General features: G+C 38.6%; 1 protein-coding gene across 1 annotated transcript in view; it reads left to right on the top strand.

The window, feature by feature from the left end:
* The first annotated feature begins 830 nt into the window (after positions 1 to 830).
* Positions 831 to 27021, top strand: part of BCAS3 (BCAS3 microtubule associated cell migration factor) — a 632238-nt gene continuing 606047 nt past the window's right edge. The window contains exons 1-6 of the mRNA XM_040497881.1: positions 831 to 840; positions 937 to 1020; positions 1556 to 1633; positions 2963 to 3050; positions 6518 to 6572; positions 12865 to 12940. Of these exons, the coding sequence (XP_040353815.1) occupies positions 831 to 840; positions 937 to 1020; positions 1556 to 1633; positions 2963 to 3050; positions 6518 to 6572; positions 12865 to 12940 (391 nt within the window). The remainder of the gene's footprint in view (positions 841 to 936; positions 1021 to 1555; positions 1634 to 2962; positions 3051 to 6517; positions 6573 to 12864; positions 12941 to 27021) is intronic.

Genomic DNA, 27021 nt, shown 5'->3' on the forward strand with positions numbered 1-27021 from the left:
TGGATTTCCTCTTTATTCCTGCTCTGGGTCTTGACGGCATGAAAATAGTAATTATTTAATTCAAGTAAGTCTGAATCTTGAAATACCTGTTGTGTTTGGGGCTGTTAGGTGGTAAGAGGGATTGAAAAATATGAAAACTTTAATCTTCTAATACCTAGGAAGAATTTAACATTCTAGTTGGGGAAAATGAGATATGCACAAGAGAAACTCCAAACATTTCAAATACAGCAAAGAAGTAAGCTAATGATAGCAATAAGAGCAAAAGGAATTTAGAACTGTGGAAAGATTCTTCCGTTAGTGGGCTTAATGTAGGAAGCAAATCTTAAAAGGCCATGGTGCTCAGAATTTGTGTGTGTAGTGGAAGAAGATAAATGTTCAGAATCTGTTATTAGCCAATGTTCAAACATTAGCTCGATAAATAGCACTTTGGGTGTGCTATTTATTGGCATTGATAGAGCGTCAAGAGCATATAGGTGGTTTCTTGGCTACATCTACATCTATATCTATATCGGTATATCTATCATCTATCTCTCCAGCACCTGATTAACTGCATATTTCCGTTGAGGTAGTTTCTTTACTAAACTTTTCCATCCTCCATTGTGCTTAAAACCTTTTTAAAATTTTCATTGCTGTTTCAGCCAATTTTCTACAAACCTCATGCCTATTAATAAGCTATATCCTCATGGGATTGCCGTATTACATTTGATAATACTTATGAAATGCTTAAGACTGTATTGAGCGTTGTTTCAAAAAATCAATAAATGTAAATGTAAAGGAAATGTAACTGACGCAATGGCACTGGCGAAATCGCGATCTCTTCCATAGGGGAAATGGAAACAGGTAAGGAAGGAGTCAGGTGAGCTCCACAAACCTTGCTCAAATTGACACGATCACCGGCCGCGCCCCTCATTTAGCTCAATACCTCCTTGGCTCTAGGTTTGCCCACCCGCGCAAGCCAGCCGAGGCTCCCGGAAGGTAAACACATCGAGAAGGGCGGGGCAGAAGGCGGGTTAGGGATGGGTGAGTGGCCAGCAGAAAGTGATTGGCAGCTGCCATGTCCACGTGCTTTGTGCTTCGAACTAGCTGTCGCGAGAATTCGATGTAAACAGACCAGTCCCGGGTCCTCCGACTCCCAGCCCGAGACGCTCAGCTGAGGTGCAGAGGAGTCTGAGACCTAATTCCTTTTGACAAAGCCACGAAGGTGTGCTGTCTGCAAAGGAAAATAGACATGTTCTTAACTCTCCCTACCTGCCTGCGTTCGCAACCGAACCTGACACCTCGGCTTCACCCAAACTTACATACTGTTTTGTTTTCCCTGGAGCCCCAGCGGATTGGATAAATTCAGGAGGCGGGTCCGCCTCTTTTCTACTTGCTGGTTGGCGAAGCTGACCTCCAAGGGCGGTGCCCGGCCGTAGCCAGTTTCCTTCTGGGATTGGCTAGAAAAGTAGTTCCGCTGAGGCGTGGTAGGAAGTGGCAGCCGTCAATCACGAGGGGAGACTCCAAACAGTGAGCCTTGAGCTGGAGAACAGCGTTTACCGGCGGGGCGGCCGGTGAGAGGGCTGTTGGGGCTGTGGCTTTGGGGAGGCTTGGCGAGAACGAGGTGCAAGCAGCGTGAGGGAAGAGGGCTTGACTGGTATGGATTCGACGAGAGAGAGCTATCGAGATTGGAGGGGGAGGGGAAGAAGGGCAAGGGGCCAGAGGGCGGCCGGGGGCAGCGGTGGCTCCGCGTTGGAGGTTAAGTGGGTATCGCTGTTCGTGTCTTTCAGGAGAGTGGGGCCTGAGGGTCGTCCTCAGGAGACAGGGCCCTTATAGGACATTTCTTGGAAGGCTCTGTTTCGGGAAATGAAGGGTGGAATGGAAATGAGAGTGCTGAGGGGTTGGTGGTGAAGATACCTACCGAGGAAGGGGTACCTGGACTAGGTGGGGCAAAGGGTGTTTTTGTTGTAGCAGGTGACACTCCTCAGTTTGGGAATTTTCAAATACGGTGAGAGAATGCTTCTTACTTAGAAGTGATGGTTTTAAGGGCTTTCAAGATTAGTTCCAGGTTGTGGACTTTCCTGAGCCCTGTAAGAGATCATTGATATTGCTGTCAATCCTCTTTTAGCCTTAACCAAGTACACTCTATGTTCTTAACATCTACACAGTGATTCAGATGCTTAATGACCATTAAAGGATCAAGATTCAGTGATGTGACAGGAAGGACAAGGGGCTTCTAATGTCATATAGGTTTTTATTACTTATTAAGGCTCTGGTGTTTAGGTTATAATAGTAAGGGGATTGACAATCTGATTTAAAAACTCTTGTCAAATTATGATCATGCAATCCTTTTTTTATAGCTGTTACTGACATAACGTTGTATTAGTTTCAGATGCACAACACAATTTGATTTGATATTTGTGCATATCTTGAAATGATCACCACAATGTCTAGTTAACATCCATCACCAAACATAGTTACAATGTACAGTCTTGCTTATAGATTCCCAACAGTTTTAGTTGGAAGATATTACCTCACTGTTCCATTAAGTCTCCAAATAATGTGTTATGTGTATTTTCACTATCTCAATTTAAGATTTTAGTACATTTTAAAATTTTGGCACACAGAGCACATTTTTAAAAAATATTAAGTGGTCTTGTGCTAGACTCTCTATCTAGCACATCTTACCTTTCTAGTTTGTGTTAACAGTGGATGAGAGGGGCCAGAAAGAGTCTTAACTAGTTTTGGGGTTCTGAGGCTTAGTCCAAAAAAAAAAACCCAAAATCCTCTCACGATAATTAGAAAACTTCTTTATCTATTTCCTCTCCTAATCTTCCCCCTTTCTGGTATAATTGGAATTTCTGGGAAGATTTCCTATATTTTAGGCATTTTTGATAAGGGATCTCTAGTGAGCAACCATAAACCTTTCCCTCTACCGCCAACAATAATGATCAGTTTTTTTCTATCTCTTCCATTCTGCAAACAGGTTTAGTGAATGAAGCTATGGCTACAGATTCTCCCAGAAGACCCAGTCGTTGTACTGGTGGAGTTGTGGTTCGCCCCCAGGCTGTCACGTAAGCAAATTTCAGTATAAGCCTAAAAGCTAAAGAAAATTTGCTCAGAATAGTAACTAACATTCAGGTTTCCTTTCTGAATGTTGATTACTTTTTAAATTTAATTAAGGCTTTATAGGATGATAAATATCGCCAAGGCCAAATAAAAGGAATAATGGGAGGGTCAAGTCGATGTAGTCACGTTTACAGAGTATGTCAAAAGCATTGTGCTAAATTCTAAGGAATGATCGTTTTTCCAACTCCAGGTTCAAAAATTGGTGGATCATTAATTCAGTGGATCAGGACCATTATTTAAAAAATGAAATAGCATATAATAGAAAATATAATTGGGAATATTCTTTTGTGACACACACATGGATATTTTCATATGTATGTATATGTTCACCAGATCCTGATGTAAAATGTATCTCTTACTCTAAGTCTCAGAAAGTTTCAGAGTCAGTGTCATAAAGAGTATATTTTAAGCATTCTTTGACAAAGCCTATTTATACTTTCTGGGAGCATATGATCTTTTTTTTTTTTTAATGTTTATTCACTTTTAGAGAGAGGGGGCACGCATGTTTGTGCACGTGAGCAAGGGGAAAGGCAGAAAAAGAAGAGAGAGAGAATGCCAAGTGGGCTCTGTGCTTGCTTGATCTCATGATCTCTGAGATCATGACCTGAGCCAAAATCAAGAGTTGGCATTTAACTGACTGAGCCACCCAGGCGCTCCTAGGAGCATATGATCTAACGTGGTTTTAAGATATGTTACTTGGGGGCGCCTGGGTGGCGCAGTCGGTTAAGCGTCCGACTTCAGCCGGGTCACGATCTTGCAGTCCGTGAGTTCGAGCCCCGCGTCGGGATCTGGGCTGATGGCTCGGAGACTGGAGCCTGTTTCTGATTCTGTGTCTCCCTCTCTCTCTGCCCCTCCCCCGTTCATGCTCTGTCTCTCTCTGTTCCAGAAATGAATAAACATTGGAAAAAAAAAAAAAGATATGTTACTTGAGGGGCACCTGGGCTCAGTCTGTTAAGCATCCGACTTCGGCTCAGGTCATGATCTTATGGTTCATGAGTTCAAGCCCCGCATTGGGCTCTGTGCTGACAGTTCTGAGCCTGGAGCCTGCTTCAGATTCTATGTCTCTCTCTCTCTCCTCTCTCTCTCTCTCTCTCTCTCTCTCTCTCTCTCTGCCTCTCCCCTGCTTGCACTCTGTGTTTTTCTCTTTCTCTCTCAAAAATAAATAAACATTAAAAAAAGATATGTATACTTGAAATCACTATAATTAACAAAAAAGATGCCAGCACAACAGCATGAGAATTGAAAGGAGTATTCTAGTGGGAGTATTTAATGGGAATATTTTAGTATTTTAGATCCTAAAGGGTTTTATTAAGAAGCTAACATAATGTACTTTAAAGGCTGAATGGAGTTTAGACAATTAGAATCAAAGGTACATTTTAGGCAAAGGGACTAGAGTGAACAGATATGGGTAAGGCAAGCTATTTTCGTAAATGGAATATAGGGAGGTTGACCTATATAAAGTAGGTTAGGGTGGACAGTTAAGATCCTTCAGTATTTGGATGAGGTGAAACTTGTTTTCTACCTTTTAAAATGTTTATAAGGGAATGTTAATATTTTGTATTATTCTCTTGGGCAGTTTAGCATGTTACATAAAGATTGCCTTTTCAGACTAAGAAAAGTATATGTATTTTACTATAATACTTCCTTTTTTTCCTTCCTGTATTTCCTGGGGCCATATTTCTTTGCTAACTATGGGCCATGGAACAAGTTAAGCATGTTATTAGCTATGAGTTAGGTACTATTTCAGTCTTCATTTTTTCCCCCTCCCTCTCAGCCTTTGTTTTATAGGTGAGAATACCAAAGCAGGGAGAAATTAAGTAAACTGCCCTTGGGAACAGCCAAGAAGGGGAACCTGGATAAAACCCAGGCAGTTTGTCTCCAGAGCCTGTGCACTTAGGCAGTATTGTATGTTGCATTACCATATTGGTATTCAACATATATTGCTTTTTTTTGTTAATTAAATACGTAATTTTAGTGTTTTTTTTAAAAAAAGTTTTTTTTTTTTCAACGTTTATTTATTTTTGGGACAGAGAGAGACAGAGCATGAACGGGAGAGGGGCAGAGAGAAAGGGGGACACAGAATCGGAAACAGGCTCCAGGCTCTGAGCCATCAGCCCAGAGCCTGACGCGGGGCTCGAACTCACGGACCGTGAGATCGTGACCTGGCTGAAGTCGGACGCTTAACCGACTGCGCCACCCAGGCGCCCCTTAAACAAAGTTTTTTATTTATTTGTATTCTTTTAACAAATAATGCTCAAACATCCACTCCATGCCTAAAGTACTGGATTGTAGATTCTGGAGGTAGAAGGGAAAATGAGAGTTGGATTCCTTTCTGTAATAGAGTTTATTCTAGTGGGAGGAACACTAAGTTACTATAGGCTTGAACACTACACAGTGTGCTATGATAGAGAATGATAGTAGGGAGTAGGACATAGGCTGTCAGGAAGGGCCTCTCTGAGGAGGTGACACATAAGCTGGAGATATGAAAGGGATGGAAGAGTATGGGAAAGATTCCTGACAGGAACAAAGCTGGTGTAAAGGTTTTGATTCAAGGAGCTTGGTCTATTTTAGGAATTGAAGTTGCAGGAGACTGAAGCAGAGTAAGTTAGGAGAGTGGCAGGAGAATAAGGTTGGAGAGGTAGGCCTAATCAAATTGTTTTTCTTTTTTTTTTCTTTTTAGGCCTAATCAGTTTTGGTAGCTATCTAAGGCATACCGCTTTTTTATAGGATTTAGGATAACTCCTATGATTTTCTTTAAATGTAATTTTTCACATGAAATGAAATGAATTGATTTGGTATTTTGAAGAATTTTTTCCCACTTGCTGATATCCTTATACTTCCTATTTAAAATATCTCAGTGACCCTAACAGTATCATTTTTCTTCACTTCTATGCATTGTAATATTTTCTCATGTCTTGTCTATTGCAAAAGTTCTGTGAGGATGTCTTAGTATCTCCTAATTTTGCACCTGCAGCAAAATACAGATTCATTTTGCTGTATACAGGTAAGAGACTAGGTACGTAACCAATTTAAAGAAAAGGTCATGAAATACTGAGTCATCAGCAACAGTTTTTCTTGCCCTGGTAAATTCTTTTCTTTTGACTCAAGAGGAAGGTCCTGCCATAGCCTTGTGTCATCACTCTTTCAAATACAAGTTAGAATATCTGTGTCAAATTAAGAGAACATGACTTTTAAGAAGAGACAATGTTTAAAAATATTAAAATTTCATTTGCATTTCACTTAATAACATATTCAAAGAAACTAGAAAGCAGGGTTGCAGAACTATCAGTTGATGAGAGTTGGTTTTTTTTCTTTTTTCTTTTTTAAATATTTTAAGTGACTTTAGAAAGAACTTTTTCATGTTTTGTTTTAAGCTGTCAGGATAAATTTTATCCTTTTCACCCCTTTCCAGGGAGCAGTCCTACATGGAAAGTGTTGTGACTTTTCTACAGGATGTTGTACCACAGGTAAGTGTCTGTGTAGTTTCAGAAATAGTACGCCCCAGTAGTAGAACCATTGACCAGGAAAGTTCTGAAATGTTGTCTTTCCTAAACTTGACACAGGTCTCATCAACTTCACAAAGACTTTTGATGTTTTAGCATCCTGAGCATTGGTAGGGTAGAACCATACTTGTTAGTATTACATGTGCCTTAGTTTTGTGCTGACAGTGGCACAATTATCATTCCTCAGGACTTGCTCTCATAAACAGAATTAAGGTGAGACATTAGTTGAGAGATGGGACTTGGGACTCTCTAGTTGGATTCTATTTCCAGAATCTTCCTCTTGTCCTCGTTAAATGTTGCCTGTCTGAAGTGATAATGCAAAGTATATATTTTGCATTTTATTAACTAGATACTATATTAACTAAATACTATACTGAACACAAATCTATATCTTTTTCATATTGAGCAGTATTTATATGCCAAGTAGAGTATACCTTGTTACTCTAACTTATACAGAGTTCCATCTATATAAATGTAACAATAAAGAATAAGAGCAGCCCTTCTGGGATCATATCTAGTGCAGTGTTGTCCAGACTTAACATAAATGTCACTTGGCTCATGTGTTAAAAATAATAATTTCCAGGCCCCTTTCCCAGAGAGTTTGACTCAGTGGAATTGAGATGGCATCCAGTTTGAGCCTCTGGTGATTCTTGTGAAACAGTAGCTGTGGGAAGCACTGTTCCGTGGAACTACTGAAGGGAAAGTTATTTTCTCCTTGTGGTGATGTCAGTATTTCCTGACTGCAAGGGATCTGTAACTGCACTGTTCAGAAAAGGACATTCATAGATCCAGTGTCTCAGCTTTATGACCACATCCTAGAAAAGTCTAAAATCCAGATCTCAGTTATACTAAATAAATTGTATTTATCAAATAAATGAAAGTATCGGGGTATTGGTATTCCTTTATTATGTTCAGACAACTCTAATGGAAATAGGTCACAATGACAAGGTTCATAGGAGCATGTAAAGAATAACAAATGCTTGCGGTGTGCCTGGGTGGCTCAGTCAGTTGAGTGTCTGACCTTGGCTCAGGTCATGATCTCACAGTTTGTGAGTTTGAGCCCCACATCGGGCTGCTGCTATCAGCACAGAGCCCACTTCAGATCCTCTGTCCCTCTCTTTCGGCTCTTCCCCCACTTGTGCGTGCACTTGCTCTCTCTCTCTCTCTCTCTCTCTCTCTCAAAAATAAATAAAACATTAAAAAAACTTTTAAAAAAGGAATAATAAATGCTTTCCTTTTTTGACGAACTTGGTTACTAAGGGAAGTAAAATTGCTAAAACAAGCATATCAGTAAGTGTTCTACATGATAGTACAGACTGAATGTGTAATTGTTAAGAGAATGCATAGCAGAGAAAGAGTGAGAGTCAAGTTCCAAAGAATATCAGAAGTAGCATTAGTTAAAATGAATGGAATGCTTGGGTATTTGATGTTGGAGGGGGCTGGCTACCTGGGTATGGTAGGCAAAGGAATTGCTGTGGCTGTCGAGTATCTTAGACTATGTACAGAAGACTAGTTCTAGAGAGCAACCTGGGACTGAAATCCAACCTGGGCTCTACAAACTGCTCTTTCTCTTAAGCCCTGAGGCCTGGCATGAAACTAGTTCCAAGGAAGGGGCGTTTAAAATTTTTTGTAATTTGCCTGCCCCTAGAGTGCCTCTTTATCACGTTTTTACAAAGGCACCTTTTGTGTTAGTGGAAACCCTGCATGGCAAGCAGTTCTTGCTGGCTGGAGGAGAAAGGCTGTGGTCAGAGGCTTTGAGGGAATAGAGAGTTTGGTAGAGAAACAAGAATACCAGATTGAGTAATAGATTGACAACAGGGGGTTCTTAAAACTGATAGGGTAAAAGTTCTGGAAGGTATAAGATTAATATAGTGTTTATGAGCTATACATTTCTATACATTAGAAATTTCTATACATTAGAAAGGGGATAATCTGTGCAATTGGTTGTGAAGATGTGGATCAGAGTAGCAACTGTGGAGGTAAAGCTGTAGTCATGGATCTAAGAATTAGAATGTTCATTCAAGAAATATGTAAGTCATTATTCTGTTTACTCTGGAAAGAAAGCAAAAATTCAGGCAGCAGACATTTACTTGAGCACCCACTATGGGACAGGCACTGTGTTACACTGAAGGGATATTTGGTGCTTCTCCTTAAGGCTTCATGGTCTTGTGTAGCAGTAGTTGGCAAACTTTCCCGCAAAGGGCCGGATAAGCTTTGCAGGTCATACAATATCTGTTGCATCTACTCAGTACTGCTTTTTATGTAAAGGAAAGGGCATGGCCATATTCAAATAAAATTTTATTTATGAACACAGGTGGTGGGCCAGATTTGGTGTTTGGTGACCTCTGGTCTTTTTTCCCCCATGTTTAATCCAGAATCCCCCAGTGGTACTGTGCAGTCAACCATTTGGAAAAATTATGTTTTTTGCTGATGTTATGTTCCAACTCCTATTCTGGAAATTGTCAAATTCATGGAGCCTAGAAATTATTCTCTGGGTTTCCAAATAGCCACAAAAGGGGGAAAATGTGTTGTTAGACTGGTATCAGCTTCTTCAGCTGTTACAGATAGAATAAATTACCATTGTGTTCAGCAGATGTCCTTGATGCCTTGTAGATGCCCTTAGCTGTGCTGTTTGATCTAATAATTGTACTTACGAAAATTTATTAAAAAATAATTCAGCAAGGAAAAAGTTAAAGCTCAGAATTTTTCATTTCAGTGTTTGTGTGTGAAAGTTCTACATTTTCAGTGTAAAAAATTGTAGCCAGCCCAGGGGTGACTGGGTGGCTCAGTCTTACTTAAGCGTCTTACTTCAGCTCAGGTCATGATCTCATGGTCTGTGAATTTGAGCCCCGCATCGGGCTCTGTGCTGACAGCTCAGAGCCTGGAGCCTGCTTCGGATTCTGTGTCTGCCTCTCTCTCTGCCTCTCCCCAACTTGTTCTCTCTCTCAAAAATAAATAAAACTTAAAAAAAATTAAAAAAAAATTATAGCCAGCCCAAATGTCAATAGCAGTCAAACAAATTATGGTACGTTATCCCTATAGAATAATTTGCGTTAATTAACAATTATACTTTTTGGCAAAAGGGAGGTTATTTCTGTATGGTAAAAGAAACAAAACATATACATACAACAAAAAAATACAACATACCTACAATGGCTGTAACTATGTCTTTTAAAGTTCAACAATAACCTTGTGCTTATGAATGGGTATATGTGGTAGAAACCTGGTAAGGAATAAAAGGGAAAATAACGAAATACTATAAATAATGGGGTGGAAGTTTTGATTCTAAATAAGAGGGCTAGAGTAATTGCATCTTGGTTGAAGAAGGAGAGCTAATAATCAGTGCTCGGCAGGAGACTTTTGTGTGGTATGTTGATATTGACCTCCATTAAGGTAGCAAGTGAAAGCTGGATGGGCACTGGGTGAGTATGTGCCTCACTAAGAATAAAATACCTACACATGGGCAAGAGATATCATAAGCTAAGAGGCAAAATGACATGATGTCACATGCCTTCTTTATGCAGACCTGCAGGAAGGCACACAGGAAACAGCACTCAGATGCCTCAGCTTCACATTTTTTTCAAGAATGCTTAGTAAAGAACACCATGTCTGCTAAGGAGAGAGGAGAACTTGAAGACATAGCAAAAGTAGACAAGGCTTGTTTTGAAAGTCTTATTTTTCCCTGAAGGGGAAAGAAAAGTTCAAGAATCCCAGTACACTGAAAGACCTCATTCAACTTTGTTTTGTTCTGCATATCACTCAGAAATCAAAGGAGAACATCTTGCAAATGTTGCAGAGGAATTGAGAGAATGTTGAATAATGCTGCAGGTGATAAATCTGCTAAACTGAAGAGAATTCTGAAAAATGTTACTGCTTTACCAGATGAAAGGAGAGCGTGATGTGGGGAGAAAAAGTTGTCTTAAATGCACTGTGCTATTCCAGATTGGATCCCGGAACTGGGAAAGAACATTAGTGGAAAAACTGATGAAATCCAAATGAAGTGTGGGGCTTAATTAATAGTAATGCATCACTGTCAGTGTCCTAGTTTTGAGAAATGTTCCATGGTAAAGTCAGATTTGATTAGATAGTTAACATTAGGGGAAACTGGTTGAGGGATATATGAGAACTTTGTACCATATTTAATAATCTAAAATTATTCCAAAATAAAAAGTTTATTTTTACAAAAGATTTTAAGCATGAAAAGAACAAAAAGGAAGGAGGTGAGGATGAGGCAGTTGAAGATAAAGTTGATGAATTAGTTAGATATAGTGCAGGTTTTCTCCTCTTTTTCAAAGGAATTAACTATACACATCTCACTTTTTTTTTTAATTTTTTTTTTCAACGTTTTTATTTATTTTTGGGACAGAGAGAGACAGAGCATGAACGGGGGAGGGGCAGAGAGAGAGGGAGACAGAATCGGAAACAGGATCCAGGCTCTGAGCCATCAGCCCAGAGCCCGATGCGGGGCTTGAACTCACGGAGCGCGAGATCGTGACCTGGCTGAAGTCGGACGCTTAACCGACTGCGCCACCCAGGCGCCCCTCACTTTTTTTTTTTTTAAAGGCAATGAGATTTGTAAGGATTTGTAAGATAATTTCTTTTACGTAGTATTTTATTAAAGTAATTTTGTCTTTTAGTAGTATTTTCAATGTAGATAATTTTTTTGAGAGTGTGCGTGTGTGTGTGTGTGTGTGTGTGTATGTGTGTGTTTGCGTGTGCGTGTGTGCACTAGCAGGGGCAGAGAGAATCTCAAGCAGCCTCCATGCCCGGTGTGAGCCCAATGCCGAGCTCTGTCTTACCACTGAGATCATGATCTGAGCCAAAATCAAGAGTCAGATGCTTAATCGACTGAGCCACCCAGGCACTCAATGTAGATACTTTTCAGTTATCATACAAGGTACAAGGGCTGTAAACTGGCATGGAAATTTAAATGGGTCGAGGGGCGCCTGGGTGGCGCAGTCGGTTAAGCGTCCGACTTCAGCCAGGTCACGATCTTGCGGTCCGTGAGTTCGAGCCCCGCGTTGGGCTCTGGGCTGATGGCTCAGAGCCTGGAGCCTGTTTCCAATTCTGTGTCTCCCTCTCTCTCTGCCCCTCCCCCGTTCATGCTCTGTCTCTCTCTGTCCCAAAAATAAATAAACGTTGAAAAAAAAAAATTTAAAGTGGGTCGAGTATAACATAAATTATATGCAGGTTGGTAGTTTTTATATGCTTTTGGTACAGTTTATATTAAATAATTATTTTGTGAACTGGGTACCACTTTATAATTGAAAATGTTGCAGGCCTTTTGTTGACATTCTAAATGCTTATAAATATATACAATTTTTAAACATTTTAAAGTGGAAACATTTGCTTTATGCAGCAATGACTCCCTTTAAATACGGATGGATACCGTTGACACTTATGATTTCATGGCAGCTAAGCTTATCTTTGTGAACTTTGCTGGCCTGCAGAAACCAGCTAATAGGTTGGGTCTAGAAGCCAGATAGGAGACTTAAAAAGTTTAATACTGTACTTTTTTATTTACCCCCAACTCTGGCTCTTGCCTTCTACCTGGAACTGGAGGCAAGCAGAAAGTAATATATTAGAAAATTCTAGGGAGAGTGTAGTTACATGATCATAAACACCTGAGACTAAATAGATACGTGTGGTAGTTTGGATTTTTTCTTCTTTTTCTTTTAATTTTTTTTAACATTTATTTATTTTTGAGAGACAGAGAGAGGCAAAGTGCGAGTGGGGGAGGGGTAGAGAGAGAAGGTGACACAGAATCCGAAGCAGGCTCTGGGCTCTGAGCAAGCTGTCAGCACAGAGCCCAATATGGGGCTCAAACCCACAAACCATGAGATCATGACCTGAGCTAAAGTCAGATGCTCAACTGACTGAGCCACCCAGGTGCCCCAATTTTGTTTGTTTCTTAAGCCTTCTTACTTATTGATCAATATAGGGGGTGATGTAGGTTTTTGAGTGCCTTTCAGTTATAGTGATGTTTCCTAATAGACTATGATCATTGTATTTTAGGTTTCTGCAATTCTTTAATAAGTTAAAACCCCTTTTTTTTGGCCAAGGTTATCACAGTTCTATATAACTTTCTTTGGGAGTAAAGATATTACAAAATGTGCTAGTTCCTAAGATGTTGGAACATCTTGGTGAAGTTGGAACGAGATAAGATTGGCTTTATTTAAGTTACTTTTTGTCTTGAACATCTGTAATACTATAACTGTAAAACATTTTTATTCAAACATTTCTATTTACTATGCAGGCTTACAGTGGAACACCTCTGACAGAAGAAAAGGAGAAAATAGTCTGGGTCAGATTTGAAAATGCAGATTTAAATGGTATGGTTTTAACTTTTTTGGAACATATGAATTAAATGTTTGTTGGAGGATGACCTAATTCTAAAAAGAGAACTCTTACTTTAGATTACTTTCTCTACAGTAAGTTTTTAGTTTTCAAACGAAATTTATTTTTAGTTTAAAAAGTAACATAACCACACTATGGAAACTTCATTAGAACTTGTACAAGTCTTTAAAAAAAGTTTTTTTTTTAATGTTTGGTTATTTTTGAGAGACAGAGAGAGACAGCATGAGTGGGGGAGGAGCAGAGATAGAGGGAGACACAGAATCCGAAGCAGGCTTCAGGCTCCGAGCTGTCAGCACAGAGCCCGATGGGCTTGGACTCACGAACAGTAAGATCATGACCTGAGCCGAAGTTGGACACTTAACCGACTGAGCCACACAGGCGCCCCTGTATTGTACAAGTCTTAAAGTAACTGTAACATATGGTGCCTAGCCTTAAGCTTTAGGACATAAAGATTTCTTAGAGAAGTTCATGTTTGATCAATTGTATAGGATTTATAACTGCACACTTATTACTGTTGAACTTTTTAGACTTTTAACATTTTTTTCTGGACAGGATTTATGTCTGGGTTGGCTCTTTTGTTCTCAGATACATTACTGCATTCCATTTCTTTGCTCCATCCTGCTCCCTTGCAAGGTGGCTGCCCATTGTCTTTTTCCCATGATACCATGTCTGTTGTCTTCTGCTGAGTTTGGGAGGCATTGGTGAGAAATTGAATGAGAAGATGGGAGAAAGGGAAGAGTATTATTCCTTCTCCTCTCTCTGTTAGTGACTGCATTTCCTCTGTCGTTCTAGCTTCTTCCAGGCAGTTCCATTGGTGTTCCAGTTTTTGCCAGATGACCCAGCATCCTATACTCTCTGTCTCCCTAGCCTAGGGGTGGTAATGGTTTCCTACTGTTGTTAATACAATAGGCAGCCTCAAAGTTCCTTTGTCTTTCAGCTATTCTGTTGTCTGTAACCAGTTGTCTTTATTAAATTCTCAGTTATGAACACACTGAATTATTTTCATTTCCTAGTGGGGCTTTGACCGATATCATACTCTTGAGTCTTCATCTCCTCTAAGACTTTAAAAATGTGATGCTGTATTTTTTTTTCTTTAAGCTACTGTCCAGGAGAGAGAAGCTAAGTAGCACTTCTGCAAATTGTTTTTTTTTTGTTTTTTTTTTTGCATTTTGGATTTTTTATTAGCTGATTCATTCAAATAATAGCAACTTGTTGGGCTCTCTTTGTGGGAAATAAAAATTCATTTGTATGGGTAATTATTTATGACATAAACTTTTCCTACTATGTTTGCCTTTGAAAGCTTCTTATATCTTTGATTTTCTTTCTTTTTATGACTGTTAAATTGCCTTGTTTACTAGTGTATCCTTCCTTCTTTTTTCCTTTCCTTCATTAATAACTAGGTAACTATTCATCTTTTGTTTTCTATCTTTTCCTCTTGAATTCAGACTCTTCTTTCTTTTCTGGAAGTATATTTTGTTTTGTGGATGTCAGAAAGTATTAGAGAGCTCTCTCTCTCTTTCTTTTTTCTTTTTTTAAAGATTTTATTCTTAAGTAATGTCTGCTTCCAGTGTGGGGGTCAAAGCCACAACCCTGAGATCAAGAGTTGTATGCTCCATTGACTGAGCCAGCCAGGCTTAGCATTAGAGCACTTTCTTTCTTTCCTTTTTTTTTTTTTTTTTAATGTTTATTCTTGAAGAAGAGACAGAGTTCAAGCAGGAGAGAGTCAGAGAGACACAGAATCCAAAGCAGGCTCCAGGCTCTGAATGGTCAGCATAGAACCTGATGTGGGGCTTGAACCCACAAACTGTGACATCATGACCTGAGCCAAAGTTGGATGCTTAACTGACTGAGCCACCCAGGTGCCCCTAGAGAACTTACTTACCTTAATAACAAAGCAAATGGTTGTCGTCTTGGAAATATTAGTGCCAGATGGTAGCAAAAGCTTGTTATACGACATATGTGAAATATTAAAAATAATTTTTATTTTTTTATTTTTTAACTTTTAATTATTATTTTTTAAATGTTTATTTATTTTTGAGGGAGAGAGACGGAGAGCAGGAGAGGCATAGAGAGAGAGGGAGACACAGAATCCAAAGCAGGCTCCAGGCTCTGAGCTGTCAGTACAGAGCCTGACACGGGGCTTGAACTCACGAGCTGTGAGATCATGACCTGAGCCTAAGTTGGATGCTTAACTGACTGAGCCATCCAGGTGCCCCTTAGCTTTAAATTATTTTTTTAATTTAAATCCAAGTTAGTCAGCATATAGTGTAATAATAATTTCAGGAATAGAATTTAGTGATTAATCACTTACATATAACACCCAGTGCTCATTCCAACAAGTGTCCTCCTTATTGCCCCCACCCCTTTAGTCCTTCCCCCTACCCAACACCCTGCCAGCAACCCTCAGTTTATTCTCTGTATTTAAGAGTCTCTTATATTTTGTCCCCCACTGTTTTTTTTAAAAATTTTTTAACGTTTATTTATTTTTGAGAGAGAGAGAGAGAGAGAGAGTATGAGAGGCAGAGGAGCATAGAGAGGAGACACAGAATCCGAAGCATGCTCCAGGCTTTGAGCTGTTAGCACAGAGCCCGACGTGGGGCTTGAACTCATGGACTGCGAGATCATGACCTGAGCCGAGGTCGGACACTTAACTGACTGAACCACCCAGGTGCCCCTGTCCCCCACCCTGTTTTTATATTATTTTTGCTTCCCTTCCCTTATGTTCATCTGTTTTTTATCTTAAATTCTACCTGAGTGAAATCGTTTATTTGTCTTTCTCTGACTGACTTGTTTCATTTAGCATAATATGCTCTAGTTCCATACATGTTCAGATGGCAAGATTTCATTCTTTTTGATTGTCGAGTAATATTCCATTGTACGTGTGTGTGTGTGTGTGTGTGTGTGTGTGTGTGTGTGTATGTGTGTGTGTGTGTGTATATATATATATATGTATATATATATATGTCACATCTTCTTTATCCATTCATCAGTGGATGGACATTTGGACGTTTTCCATACTTGGCTATTGTCGATAGTGCTGCTATAAACATTGGGGTGCATGTGGCCCTTTGAATCAGCACTCCTGTATCCTATGGTTAAATAACTAGTAGTGTAATTGCTGGATTGTAGGGTGGTTCTATTTTAAATTTTTTGAGTAACCTCCATACTGTCTTCCAGAGTGGCTGCACCAGTTTGCATTCCCATCAGCAGTGCAAAAGGGTTTCTCTTTCTCCACATCCTTGCCACCATCTGTTGTTGCCTGAGTTGTTAATGTTAGCCATTCTCATAAGTGTGAGGTGGTGTCTCATTGTGGTTTTGATTTATATTTCCCTGATGATTAGTGATGTTGAGCATTTTTTCATGTGTCAGCCATGTGGATGCCTTCTTTGGAAAAGTTTCTATTCATGTCTTTTGCCCATTTCTTCACTGGATTGTTTGTTTTTTGGGTGTTACACTTGATAAGTTCTTTATAGATTTTGGATACTAACCCTTTATCCTATATGTCGTTTGCAAATATCTTCTCCTATTCCATTGGTTGCCTCTTAGTTTTGTTGATTGTTTGCTTAGTTGTGCAGAAGCTTTTTATCTTGATGAAGTCCCAATAGTTGATTTTTGCTTTTGTTTCCCTTGCCTCTGGAGACATGTCAAGTAAGAAGTTGCTGTGGCTGAGGTTAGAGGTTGTTGCCTATTTTCTCCTCTAGGATTTTGATGGCTTCCTGTCTTATGTTTATGTCTTTCATCTATTTTGAGTTTATTTTTGTGTGTGATGTAAGAAAGTGGTCCAGGTTCATTCTTCTGCATGTTGCTGTCCAGTTTTCCCAGCACCGTTTGCTGAAGAGACTTTTTTCCATTGGATATTCTTTCCTGCTTTGTCAAAGATTAGTTGGCCATTCATTTGTGGGCCCATTTCTGGGTTTTCTTTTCTGTTCCATTGATCTGTATATCTGTTCTTGTGCCAGTACCATACTGTCTTGATGATTACAGCTTTGTAATACAGCTTGACATCCAGGATTGTGATGCCTCCTGCTTTGGTTTTCTTTTTTCAGGATTGCTTTGGCTATTGGGGTCTTTTCTGGTTCCATCTAAATTTAGGATTGTTTGTTCTAGCTCTGTGAAGAATGCTGGTGTTATTTTGATAGGGATTACTGAAAATAATTTTTAAAGGCATAGGTTCATGTCCACAACAAAAAACAAAATGATTTTAATATCACAAAATTAACATTTAGAAAATGTCAAAATAATCTTTACCTAAGCATGGTTTCTGTTGTTTTGTTTTTGTTTTTGTTTTGTTTTTGAATAGTGAGTAAGAATTGCTGGCATAATATTCCATAAAGCCTTTGCTTTATTGAAGTAAAATGCACCTGGAAATGTAGATGGGTCTTGCTTGAAAATTATTTTAGTCTGTGTGTGCTATTGAACTTACAGTAGTTGTTTTATTTTTATTTATTTATTTTTCAGAAGGTTATCTTTTGGTTTTATTGATTGTTTCCTCTGCTGTACAGAAGCTTTTAAAAAATATAGTCCAAATAGTTTATTTTTGCTTTTGTTTCCCTTGCCTTAGGAAACATATCTAGAAAATTGTTGTTACAGCTGATATCCAAGAAATTACTACCTGTGCTCTCTTCTAGGATATTTATGGTTTCAGGTATCACGTTTAGAATACAGAGGTTTCACCTCTTTGGTTAAGTTTATTTCTAGGTATTTTGTTATTTTTGATATAATCATAAATAGTACTGCCTTTACAATTTGTCTTTATGCTCCTTTATTGTTAGTGTATAGAAGTGCAACAGATTTCTATACACTGATTTTGTATCCTGTGACCTTACTGAATTCACTTATTAGTACTTGTAGTTTTTTGGTGGAGTCTTTCAGGGTTTTTTTTTTTTTAATATTTCATTTCATTTCATTTCATTTCATTTCATTTCATTTCATTTCATTTCATTTCATTTCATTTCATTTCATTTCATTCCATTCCATTCCATTCCATTCCATTCCATTCCATTCCATTCCATTCCATTCCATTCCATTCCAGTCATTTACATCCAAATTAGTTAGCATATAGTACAACAATGATTTCAGGAGTAGATTCCTTAATGCCCCTTACCCATTTAGCCCATCCCTCCTCCCACAGTCCCTCCAGCAACCCTCTGTTTGTTCCCCATATTTAAGAGTCTCTTATGTTTTGTCCCCCTCCCTGTTTTTATATCATTTTTGCTTCCCTTCCCTTATGTTCATCTGTTCTGTGTCTTAAAGTCCTCATATGAGTGAAGTCGTATGTTATTTGTCTTTCTCTGACTAATTTCGCTTAGCACAATGACCTCTAGTTCCATCCACGTAGTTACAAATGGCAAGATTTCATTCTTTTTGATTGCCAAGTAATACTCCATTGTGTGTATGTATTTATATATATATGTACATATATATGTATATATATATATATACACACACACATACATACACACACCACATCTTATTTATCTGTTCATCCATCGTTGGACATTTGGGCTCTTTCCATACTTTGGCTATTGTTGATAGTGCTGCTATAAACATTGGGGTGCATGTGTCACTTCGAAATGGCACACCTGTATCCCTTGGAAAAATACCTGGTAGTACAATTGCTGGGTTGTAGGGTAGTTTTATTTTTAATTTTTGGAGGAACCTCCATACTGTTTTCCAGAGTGGCTGCACCAGTTTGCATTCCTACCAGCAGTATTAGAGGGTTCTCCTTTCTCCACATCCTCACCAGCACCTGTTGTTTCTTGTGTTGTTAATGTTAGCCATTCTGACAGGTTTGAAGTGGTATCTCATTGTGGTTTTGATTTATATTTCCCTGATTATGAGTGATGTGGAGCATCTTTTCATGTGTCTCTTGGCTGTCTGGATACCTTCTTTGGAAGAATGTCTCTTCATGTCTTCTGTCCATTTCTTCCCTGGATTATTTGTTTTTTGGCCATTGAGTTTGAGAAGTTCTTTATAGATTTTGGATACTAAGCTTTTATCCAGTACATCATTTGCAAATATCTTCTCCCATTCCATAGGCTGCCTATTAATTTTGTTGATTGTTTGCTCTGCAGAAGCTTTTTATCTTGATGGAATCCCTATAGTTCATTTTTGCTTTTGTTTCCCATGCCTCTGGAGACATGTCAGTAAGAAGTTGCCATGGCCAATATCAGAGAGATTGCTTCCTGTGTTGTCCTCTAGGATTTTTCTGGTTTTCTGTCTTACATTTAGGTCTTTCATCCATTTTTAAATTTATTTTTGTGTATGGTGTAATAAAGTTGTCCAGTTTCATTCTCTTGTATGTTGCTGTCCAGTTTTTCCCACACCATTTGTTGAAGAGACTGTCTTTTTTTCCATTGGGTATTTTTTTCCTGCTTTGTTGAAGATCAGTTGACCATTTAGTTTTGGGTCCATTTCTGGGTTTTCTGTTGTGTTGCATTGATCTGTATATCTGTTTTTGTGCCAGTACCATACTGTCTTGATGACTGCAGCTTTGTATTATAGCTTGAGGTCTGGAATTGTGATGCCTCTAGGTTTGTTTTTCTTTTTAAAAATTGCTTTGGCTATTTGGAGCCTTTTTCTGGTTCCATCCAAATTTAAGATTGTTTGTTCTAGCTCTGTGAAAAATGCTGGTGGTAATTTGATATGGATTGCATTAAATGGCTAGATTGCTTTGGGTAGTGTAGACATTTTAACAATATTTGTTCTTCCGACCTATGAGCATGGAATGTTTTTCCATTTCTTTGTGTCATCTGCGATTTCTTTCATAAGTGTTCTATAGTTTTCAGAGTACAGACCTTTTACCTTTTTGGTTAGGTTTATTCCTAGCTATCTTACGTTTTTTTGGTGCAATTTTAAATGGGATCAATTCCTTGATTTTGTTTTCTGCTCCTTCATTATTGGTGTATAGAAATGCAACAGAATGTACATTGAGTTTATATCCTATGACTTTGCTGAATTTGTGTATCAGTTCTAGCAATTTTTTGGTGGAGTCTTTTGGGTTTTCTGCATAGAGTATCATGTTGTCTATGAATAGTGAAAGTTTGACTCCTTTCATGCCCATTTGGATGCCTTTTATTTCTTTATGTTTTTCTGATTGTTGAGGCTAGGACTTGAAATATTATGTTGAGCAACAGTGGTAAGAGTGGACATCCCTGTCTTGTTCCTGACCATAGAGGAAAAGCTTTCAGTTTTTCCCCATTGAGAATATTAGCTAAGGGTCTTTTGTATATGGCCTTTATGATGTTGAGGTGTTTCCTCTATCCCTACTTTGTTGAAGGTTTTTATCAAGAATTGATGCTGTATTTGGTCAAATACTTTTTCTGCATCTGTTGAGAGATCATATGGTTCTTATCCTTTCTTTCATTAATGCAGCATATCACATTGATTTATGAATATTGAAGCACTTCTGCAGTCCAAGAATTGTGGTGAATAATTCTTTTAATGTACTGTTGGATTTGATTTATTAGTATCTTTTTGAGAATTTTTGCATCCATGTTCACCAGGGATATTGGCGTGTAATTCTCCATTTTAGTGGGATCTTTGTCTTGTTTTGGAATCAAGGTAATGCTCGCCTCATAGAATGAGTTTGGAAGTTTTCCTCCCATTTCTTTTAAAAAAAATTTTTTTTTTCAACGTTTTTATTTATTTATGGGACAGACAGAGACAGAGCATGAACGGGGGAGGGGCAGAGAGAGGGAGACACAGAATCGGAAACAGGCTCCAGGCTCTGAGCCATCAGCCCAGAGCCTGACGCGGGGCTCGAACTCACGGGCCGTGAGATCGTGACCTGGCTGAAGTCGGACGCTTAACCGACTGCGCCACCCAGGCGCCCCCCTCCCATTTCTATTTTATGGATCAGTTTGAGAAGAACAGGTATATTAACTCTTCTTTCAATGTCTGGTTTAAATGTCTGGTAGAATTCCCCTGGGAAGTCATCTGACCCTGGACTTTTGTTTGTTGGGAGATTTTTTATTACTGATTCAATTTGTTTGCTGATTTTGAGTCTGTTCAAATTTTCAACGTTTATTTATTTTTGGGACAGAGAGAGACAGAGCATGAACGGGGGAGGGGCAGAGAGAGAGGGAGACACAGAATCGGAAACAGGCTCCAGGCTCTGAGCCATCAGCCCAGACCCCGACGCGGGGCTCGAACTCACGGACCGCAGGATCGTGACCTGGCTGAAGTCGGACGCTTAACTGACTGCGCCACCCAGGCGCCCCATCAAATTTTCTATTTCTTCCTGTTTCAGTTTTGGTAGTTTGTATGTTTCTAGGAATTTATCCATTTCTTCCAGATTACCGTTTGTTGGCATATAATTTTTCATAATATGCTTTTATAATTGTTTGTTTTTCTGTGGTGTTGGTTGTGATCTCTCCTCTTTCATTTGTGATTTTATTTATTTGAGTCCTTTTTCTTTTTGATAAGTCTGGCTAGGTATATATGAGTTTTATTATTTCTTTCAGAAAACCAGCTTTTAGTTTAATTGGTCTGTTCTGTTTCTTGTTTTGTTTTGTTTGTCTGTTTCTATGTCATTTATTTCTGCTCTAATCTTTATTGTTTCCCTTCTTCTGCTGGCTTTAGGCTTTATTTGCTGTTCCTTTTCTACCTCCTTTAGGTGTTAGATTAGGTTGTGAATTTGAGACTTTTCTTCTTGAGGTAGGCCTCTGTTATAATATACTTCCCTCTTATGATTGCCTTTGCTTCATCCCAAAGGTTCTGGTCTGTTATGTTTTTATTTTCATTTTCTTCCATGTATTTTTTTTTATTTTTTCCTTAATTTCCTGGTTAACCCAATGATTCCTTAGTAGGGTGTTCTTTAGCCTCCATGTGTTTATCGTCTTTCCAAATTTTTCTTGTGGTTGACTTCAAGTTTCATAGTGTTGTGGTCTGAAAGTATACACGATATGATCTCAGTCTTTTTCTACTTGTTGAGGACTGATTTGTGACTAAATATGTGATCTGATCTATTCAGGAGAGTGTTCCATGTACACTAATGTGTGTTCTGCTGCTTTATGATGAAATGTTGTGAATATATCTCTTAAGTCAGTCTGGTCCAGTGTGCCATTCAAAGTCTTGCAGAATAATTTAGAAGGTTATTAGCTGTCTATAGATTTAAATTATTTTATATTATTAATGAAACTCTATTAGCTATTAATTAAATTAAAAGTTACAGTGTTCTAATTGAAAATTCTGTTCTGGTGGTTGCTTTCTCCTCCTTTCATCAGGCCTGGAAGCTGTGCTTTTTAGTTTGGAATGATAAGAGTGGTACCAGTTGGCCCTTTGTCTCCAAATTGCAGCCCGTTTCATTATGACTTATCATGGTTGGGGGTTGAGTAGTTGACGACTGACAGAAGATAATTCTAAGGATCATGGCTTATTGGGACTCTCTAATCCTGGGTTTTCCTAGGTGTCTCCATTCTTAATCGTTGCATTAACTTTGACTTGGTGTTAGGTAGAGACTACTGCTTTTGGAACTCATTGGAAAGTGTGACTATGTCCCTTAGTGTCATTGTCACTATTCTCTTTCTGCTTCCAGGCAGTCTGGTTTATATCTAAGCTTGTTTTTCTTGAGGCATTGTACTGGAAAAAGCACAAGAAGTAGCCGAAGCAAGTTAATATCCTAACATTTTTCTATCAGATTCCCTAAAGGTGAGCGTATAATTTGAGTCCCAAAATGCATCATGTTAACCAGCTGGTTTTCTATAGTATTACAAGAACTGCCAACCTTCTAGCCTGTGAGGGGAAATTCTTATCACTCCATAGCCCATCTTGACTTGGTCAATTCTAGTATAAACGTACTAGTATACTACTATATTCCATGTGATATATAGTGTATTATAAGTACTATGCTATAGTATAGTATAGTACTCACTATTATACTTAGGTATCCATTTTTATATTCAACAGGTTTGTTTTTTTTCCAGGTGCGATTGGTTTAGAGAATCAAATATTTTTTTTATTGTGGTAAAATACATATAACATAAAATTTACCATTTTAATCTTTTAAAAAGATGTTTTTTAATTGAGAGAGAGCCTGAGTGAGTGGGGGAGGGGCAGAAAGGGAAGGAGAGACAGAATCCAAAGCAGGCCCTGTGCTATCAGCATAGAGGCTGCTGTGGGGCTCAATCCCACAAACTATGAGATCATGACCTGAGCTGAAATTAAGAGTCTCTCAACCAACTGAGCTGCCCAGGTGCCCCCATTTTAACCATTTTTAAGTGTACAGTTTAGTAGTGTTAAGTGCATTCACATTGTTATGCAAACAATGCCTAGACCTCTTTTCATCTTGTAAAACTGAAACTCTGTACCCAGCCCCACATTCTCACCTTCCCATTAGCTCTTGGCAACCACGATTTTACTTTCTGGCTCTATGAATTTGACTACTCAAGGCACTTTGTAAGTGGCATTTGTCTTTATGTGCTGGCATATTTCACTCCAGATGTCAAGGTTCATCCATGCTGTAGCATGTATTTCCTTTTAATATGATATAATGTATACTATATTATATTTAATATATGTATATAATATATATAAATAATTATTGAATATTATATACAATATGATATTTCTTTTCTTTTTAAGGCTGTATAATATTGCATTGTTTGTATATATCACATTTTGTTTATTTGTTCATCGATGGTCATTTGGGTTGCTTCCATCTTTTGGCTTTGTGAATAATTGTGCTATTAATATTTGTGTACAAATCTCTCTTTGAGTTTCTGTTTTCAATTTTTTCTGAGTATATATCCATAAGTGGAATTGTTGGCTCATATGTTAATTCTGTTTTTAATTTTTTTGAGGAGGCACCATACTAGTTTTCATAGGGGATTTATTTATTTATTTATTTATTTATTTATTTATTTATATTTTAGAGAGCACGAGTGGGAGAGAGGGATGGAGGGAAAGAGAGAGAGAATCCCAAGCAGGCTCCACGCTCAGTGCAGATGGAGTCTGATGTGGGGCTTGATCCCATGACCCCGGAATCATCTGACCTGAGCCAAAATCAAGTTGGATGCTTAACCGATTGAGCCACCTAGGTGCCCCAGGAGAATTAGTTTCTTTATCCTACTCATATCATATAGCTGGAAAGGATAGTGGCTTGAAACTTCTAGTCATTCACTTCTTGCCACTACTTCTTTATGAATGCTTGCCTCTCTTCTTTGACTTCTCTAACGAGGATGGAGCAGTGATTACTCAGAGCTCTCTGATCATACCTTTATGATTATGCTATATGATCAAGGAGGACAAGGTATTCTTTCGGTGATCCAGGAAGATTACCTTCCAGTTACTGGTATAGTTGCAATGGCCAAGGATGTAGTACTAGAATTGGCTCAACTGGCTGTGTGCCTATTCCTATGCTTAGTGGGGAGTGAGATCAATTACCAGGTAAGGGGGGAGGTTTAGAGTAAGAAGTGTGTGAAGCATACAAAGATAATAGCTGCTGTAAGTCTCTGTTGCTCTAGTGTGCTTGGGTCCACATTTCAGCTGTCTCCTAGACCTTTCACTTAGATGTCTCACAAGTGCTTCAAACTCTTATTCCTTTTCCCATCTATGTCCCCTCAAAAGCTATATTTCAACCCCACTTGGCTTTCAGGTCATTAATGGCACAGAACTTTTCATTCCTCAAAATCTTTGTACAGGGGGCCTTTTGGCTGAAACATTCTTTTCTGCCTTACTTCTCATTCATCTACTAGCATCTACTAAAAATGACGTCTCAGTTTTTAGACTGGGTATTGGCAGTTTATTTTATTTTATTTTTATTTTAGAGAGAGTGTGAGTGGGGGAGAGGGTCAGAGGGAGAGAGAGAGAGAGAGAGAGAGAGAGAGAGAGAGAGAGAGAGAGAATCTTAAGCAGGCTCCATGCTGACTGTGGATCATGAGTCTGGGATCATGACCAGAGCCAAAATCGAGTTGGACACTCAACCGACTAAGCCACCCACCAGGTGTACCTAGCTGGGTATTGGCAGTGTGTTGCTGCTATTAGTACAATGTGGAATACAGAAGAAGCTGGTTTGGGAGAAAGATCTAATTTCACTTTACACCTAGATTTTTTAGGTGAGTCGAAAACCCAGCCCCTGCCTCCTCCACCAATTGCAAACATTTTTCTAAGGAGGGAGAGTGTACAGAGTGCAGTATGAAGTTCACTTATAAGACTGGACAAGGTTTTGGAAGATGGGTGAATGAAAGGAGAACATTGTAGTTGTCTAAAACCATAAAAGAATGCTACATATCTCTAAAGGAGAGACTGTAAAATCCATATTTATGGGTGGAATAAAAAAGAAACCAGAAAAGAAGATAAAGAGCAGCTATGGGTAGAATAACCAGTGATGGTATAATAGAGGATATAAAGGAAAATCAAAGAATAAGGATGCATACAATTTTTATAAAATTAGGAGTTTCATTCAAGAGTAATGAAGTCTTCTGTACCACCATCCAGAGAAAGAAAAGTAGTGCAAGTGACTAAGCAGAATCTAAAATAAGAGAAAGGAGATTTTGTTCATATAATGACCTCAGGGTTTTATATGTGGCATTTGAGCCCTTCTAAAAATAATAATCTGTAATCAAGATGGTAGCTGTATTAGAAAGATACCTGGATTGCATATCAAGAATCTGGAGATTTCTTGGGGCACCTGGGTGGATAAATTGGTGAAGTGTCTGACTCTTGATATTGGCTTAGGTCATGATCTCATGGTCATGAGATTGAGCCCCAAGTTGGGTTCTGTGCTAGGTGTGAGACTTAAGATTCTCTCAAAATCTCTCTCTCTCTCTCTCTCTCCCCCTCCTCCTTCCCCCGCCCTCTGCCCTTCTCCTGTGCTCACATGTAATATCTCTCAAAAAAAAAAAAAAATCCTGAGGGATTTCTTCAGTTTTGAGTAAATTATACCTAATTTGTCAAAATGAAATTGGCTCCTGCTCTTTGTATAAAACAGGATTGTTGTGTGTCAGATTAGATGATCTAGGTATCAGAGCACATCGAAAACTATGAAAGACCATATTGATGTTAGATATAAAGAGAATTATGCCCTTGGAAAATAAGTTTGTAATTCTGAATTTTCCTAGACATAGAACCATGTGCTGTTAACTTTGTGCCAGTGAATTTGTGTCAAAAGAAAGTAAAAAAAATGACTGATTATAAGCTTTGTTAAACATTTTGATCTTTATAGTTGAGCAATGGGGCATAACTAATATAGTGGATGGAGGTGAAGAAGTATGTCATTATTTGTATTTTTTAAAAAAGCACCTGTTGTATGGAGTTTATGGGCAATGGTGGATGCAGGAAGCCATTTTATGCTTTTGGAGTTGATGTTGGTGTAAGAAGAGAGCTGTTTAGGAAGACACAGGTGATAGATTGGTGGTAGATTTATTGCAAGAGAGAAGGAAGAAGGTGATTCCTGACTTTGCCAACTGGCTAGATAATCATGCTATTCACCAAAATTGTGAACCTTGGAGGAAGATCAGCTTTGCGACAAAATCATTATCTTTCTTTTTTTTTTTAATGTTTATTTTTGAGAGAGAGAGAGAGAGAGAGTGTGTGTGTGTGTGAGAGGAGGAGAGGGAGACACAGAATCCAAAGCAGGCTCCAGGCTCTGAGCTGTCAGCCCACAGCCTGATGCAGGGCTCAAACCCATGAACCACGAGACAGTGACCTGAGCCGAAGTGAGAGTCTTAACCAACTGAGCCACCGAGGTGCCCGGTAAATCATCTTTGAGTAGAATTTGATTTTCTACTGAGACGTCCAAAAACCTATGTTGAGGAAGTCACTAGCATACACTAATGGAATTAGTGGATGGAATAAGACCACTTGAGAGGGTATATTGTGAGAAGAAAAGAGTGTTTAGGAATTAGCTTTGGACAACTTCAATATTTAAAGAATAGGTGGAAAGGGTTGAGCCAGTGGAAGAAATGGTGAAGGAATGATTACAGCAATAGGAGGAAAACTAGGAGAAGGTTGTACATGGAAAACCAAAGGAAAATATTTTTTCTTTTTTTTTTTTTTTTTTTTTTAAATTTTTTTTAAACGTTTTTATTTTTTTTTGGGACAGAGAGAGACAGAG

The sequence above is a fragment of the Herpailurus yagouaroundi genome, unplaced genomic scaffold (assembly GCF_014898765.1).
Source record: "Herpailurus yagouaroundi ecotype Mexico unplaced genomic scaffold, PumYag 189, whole genome shotgun sequence".
NCBI classification, from domain to species: Eukaryota; Metazoa; Chordata; class Mammalia; order Carnivora; family Felidae; genus Herpailurus; species Herpailurus yagouaroundi.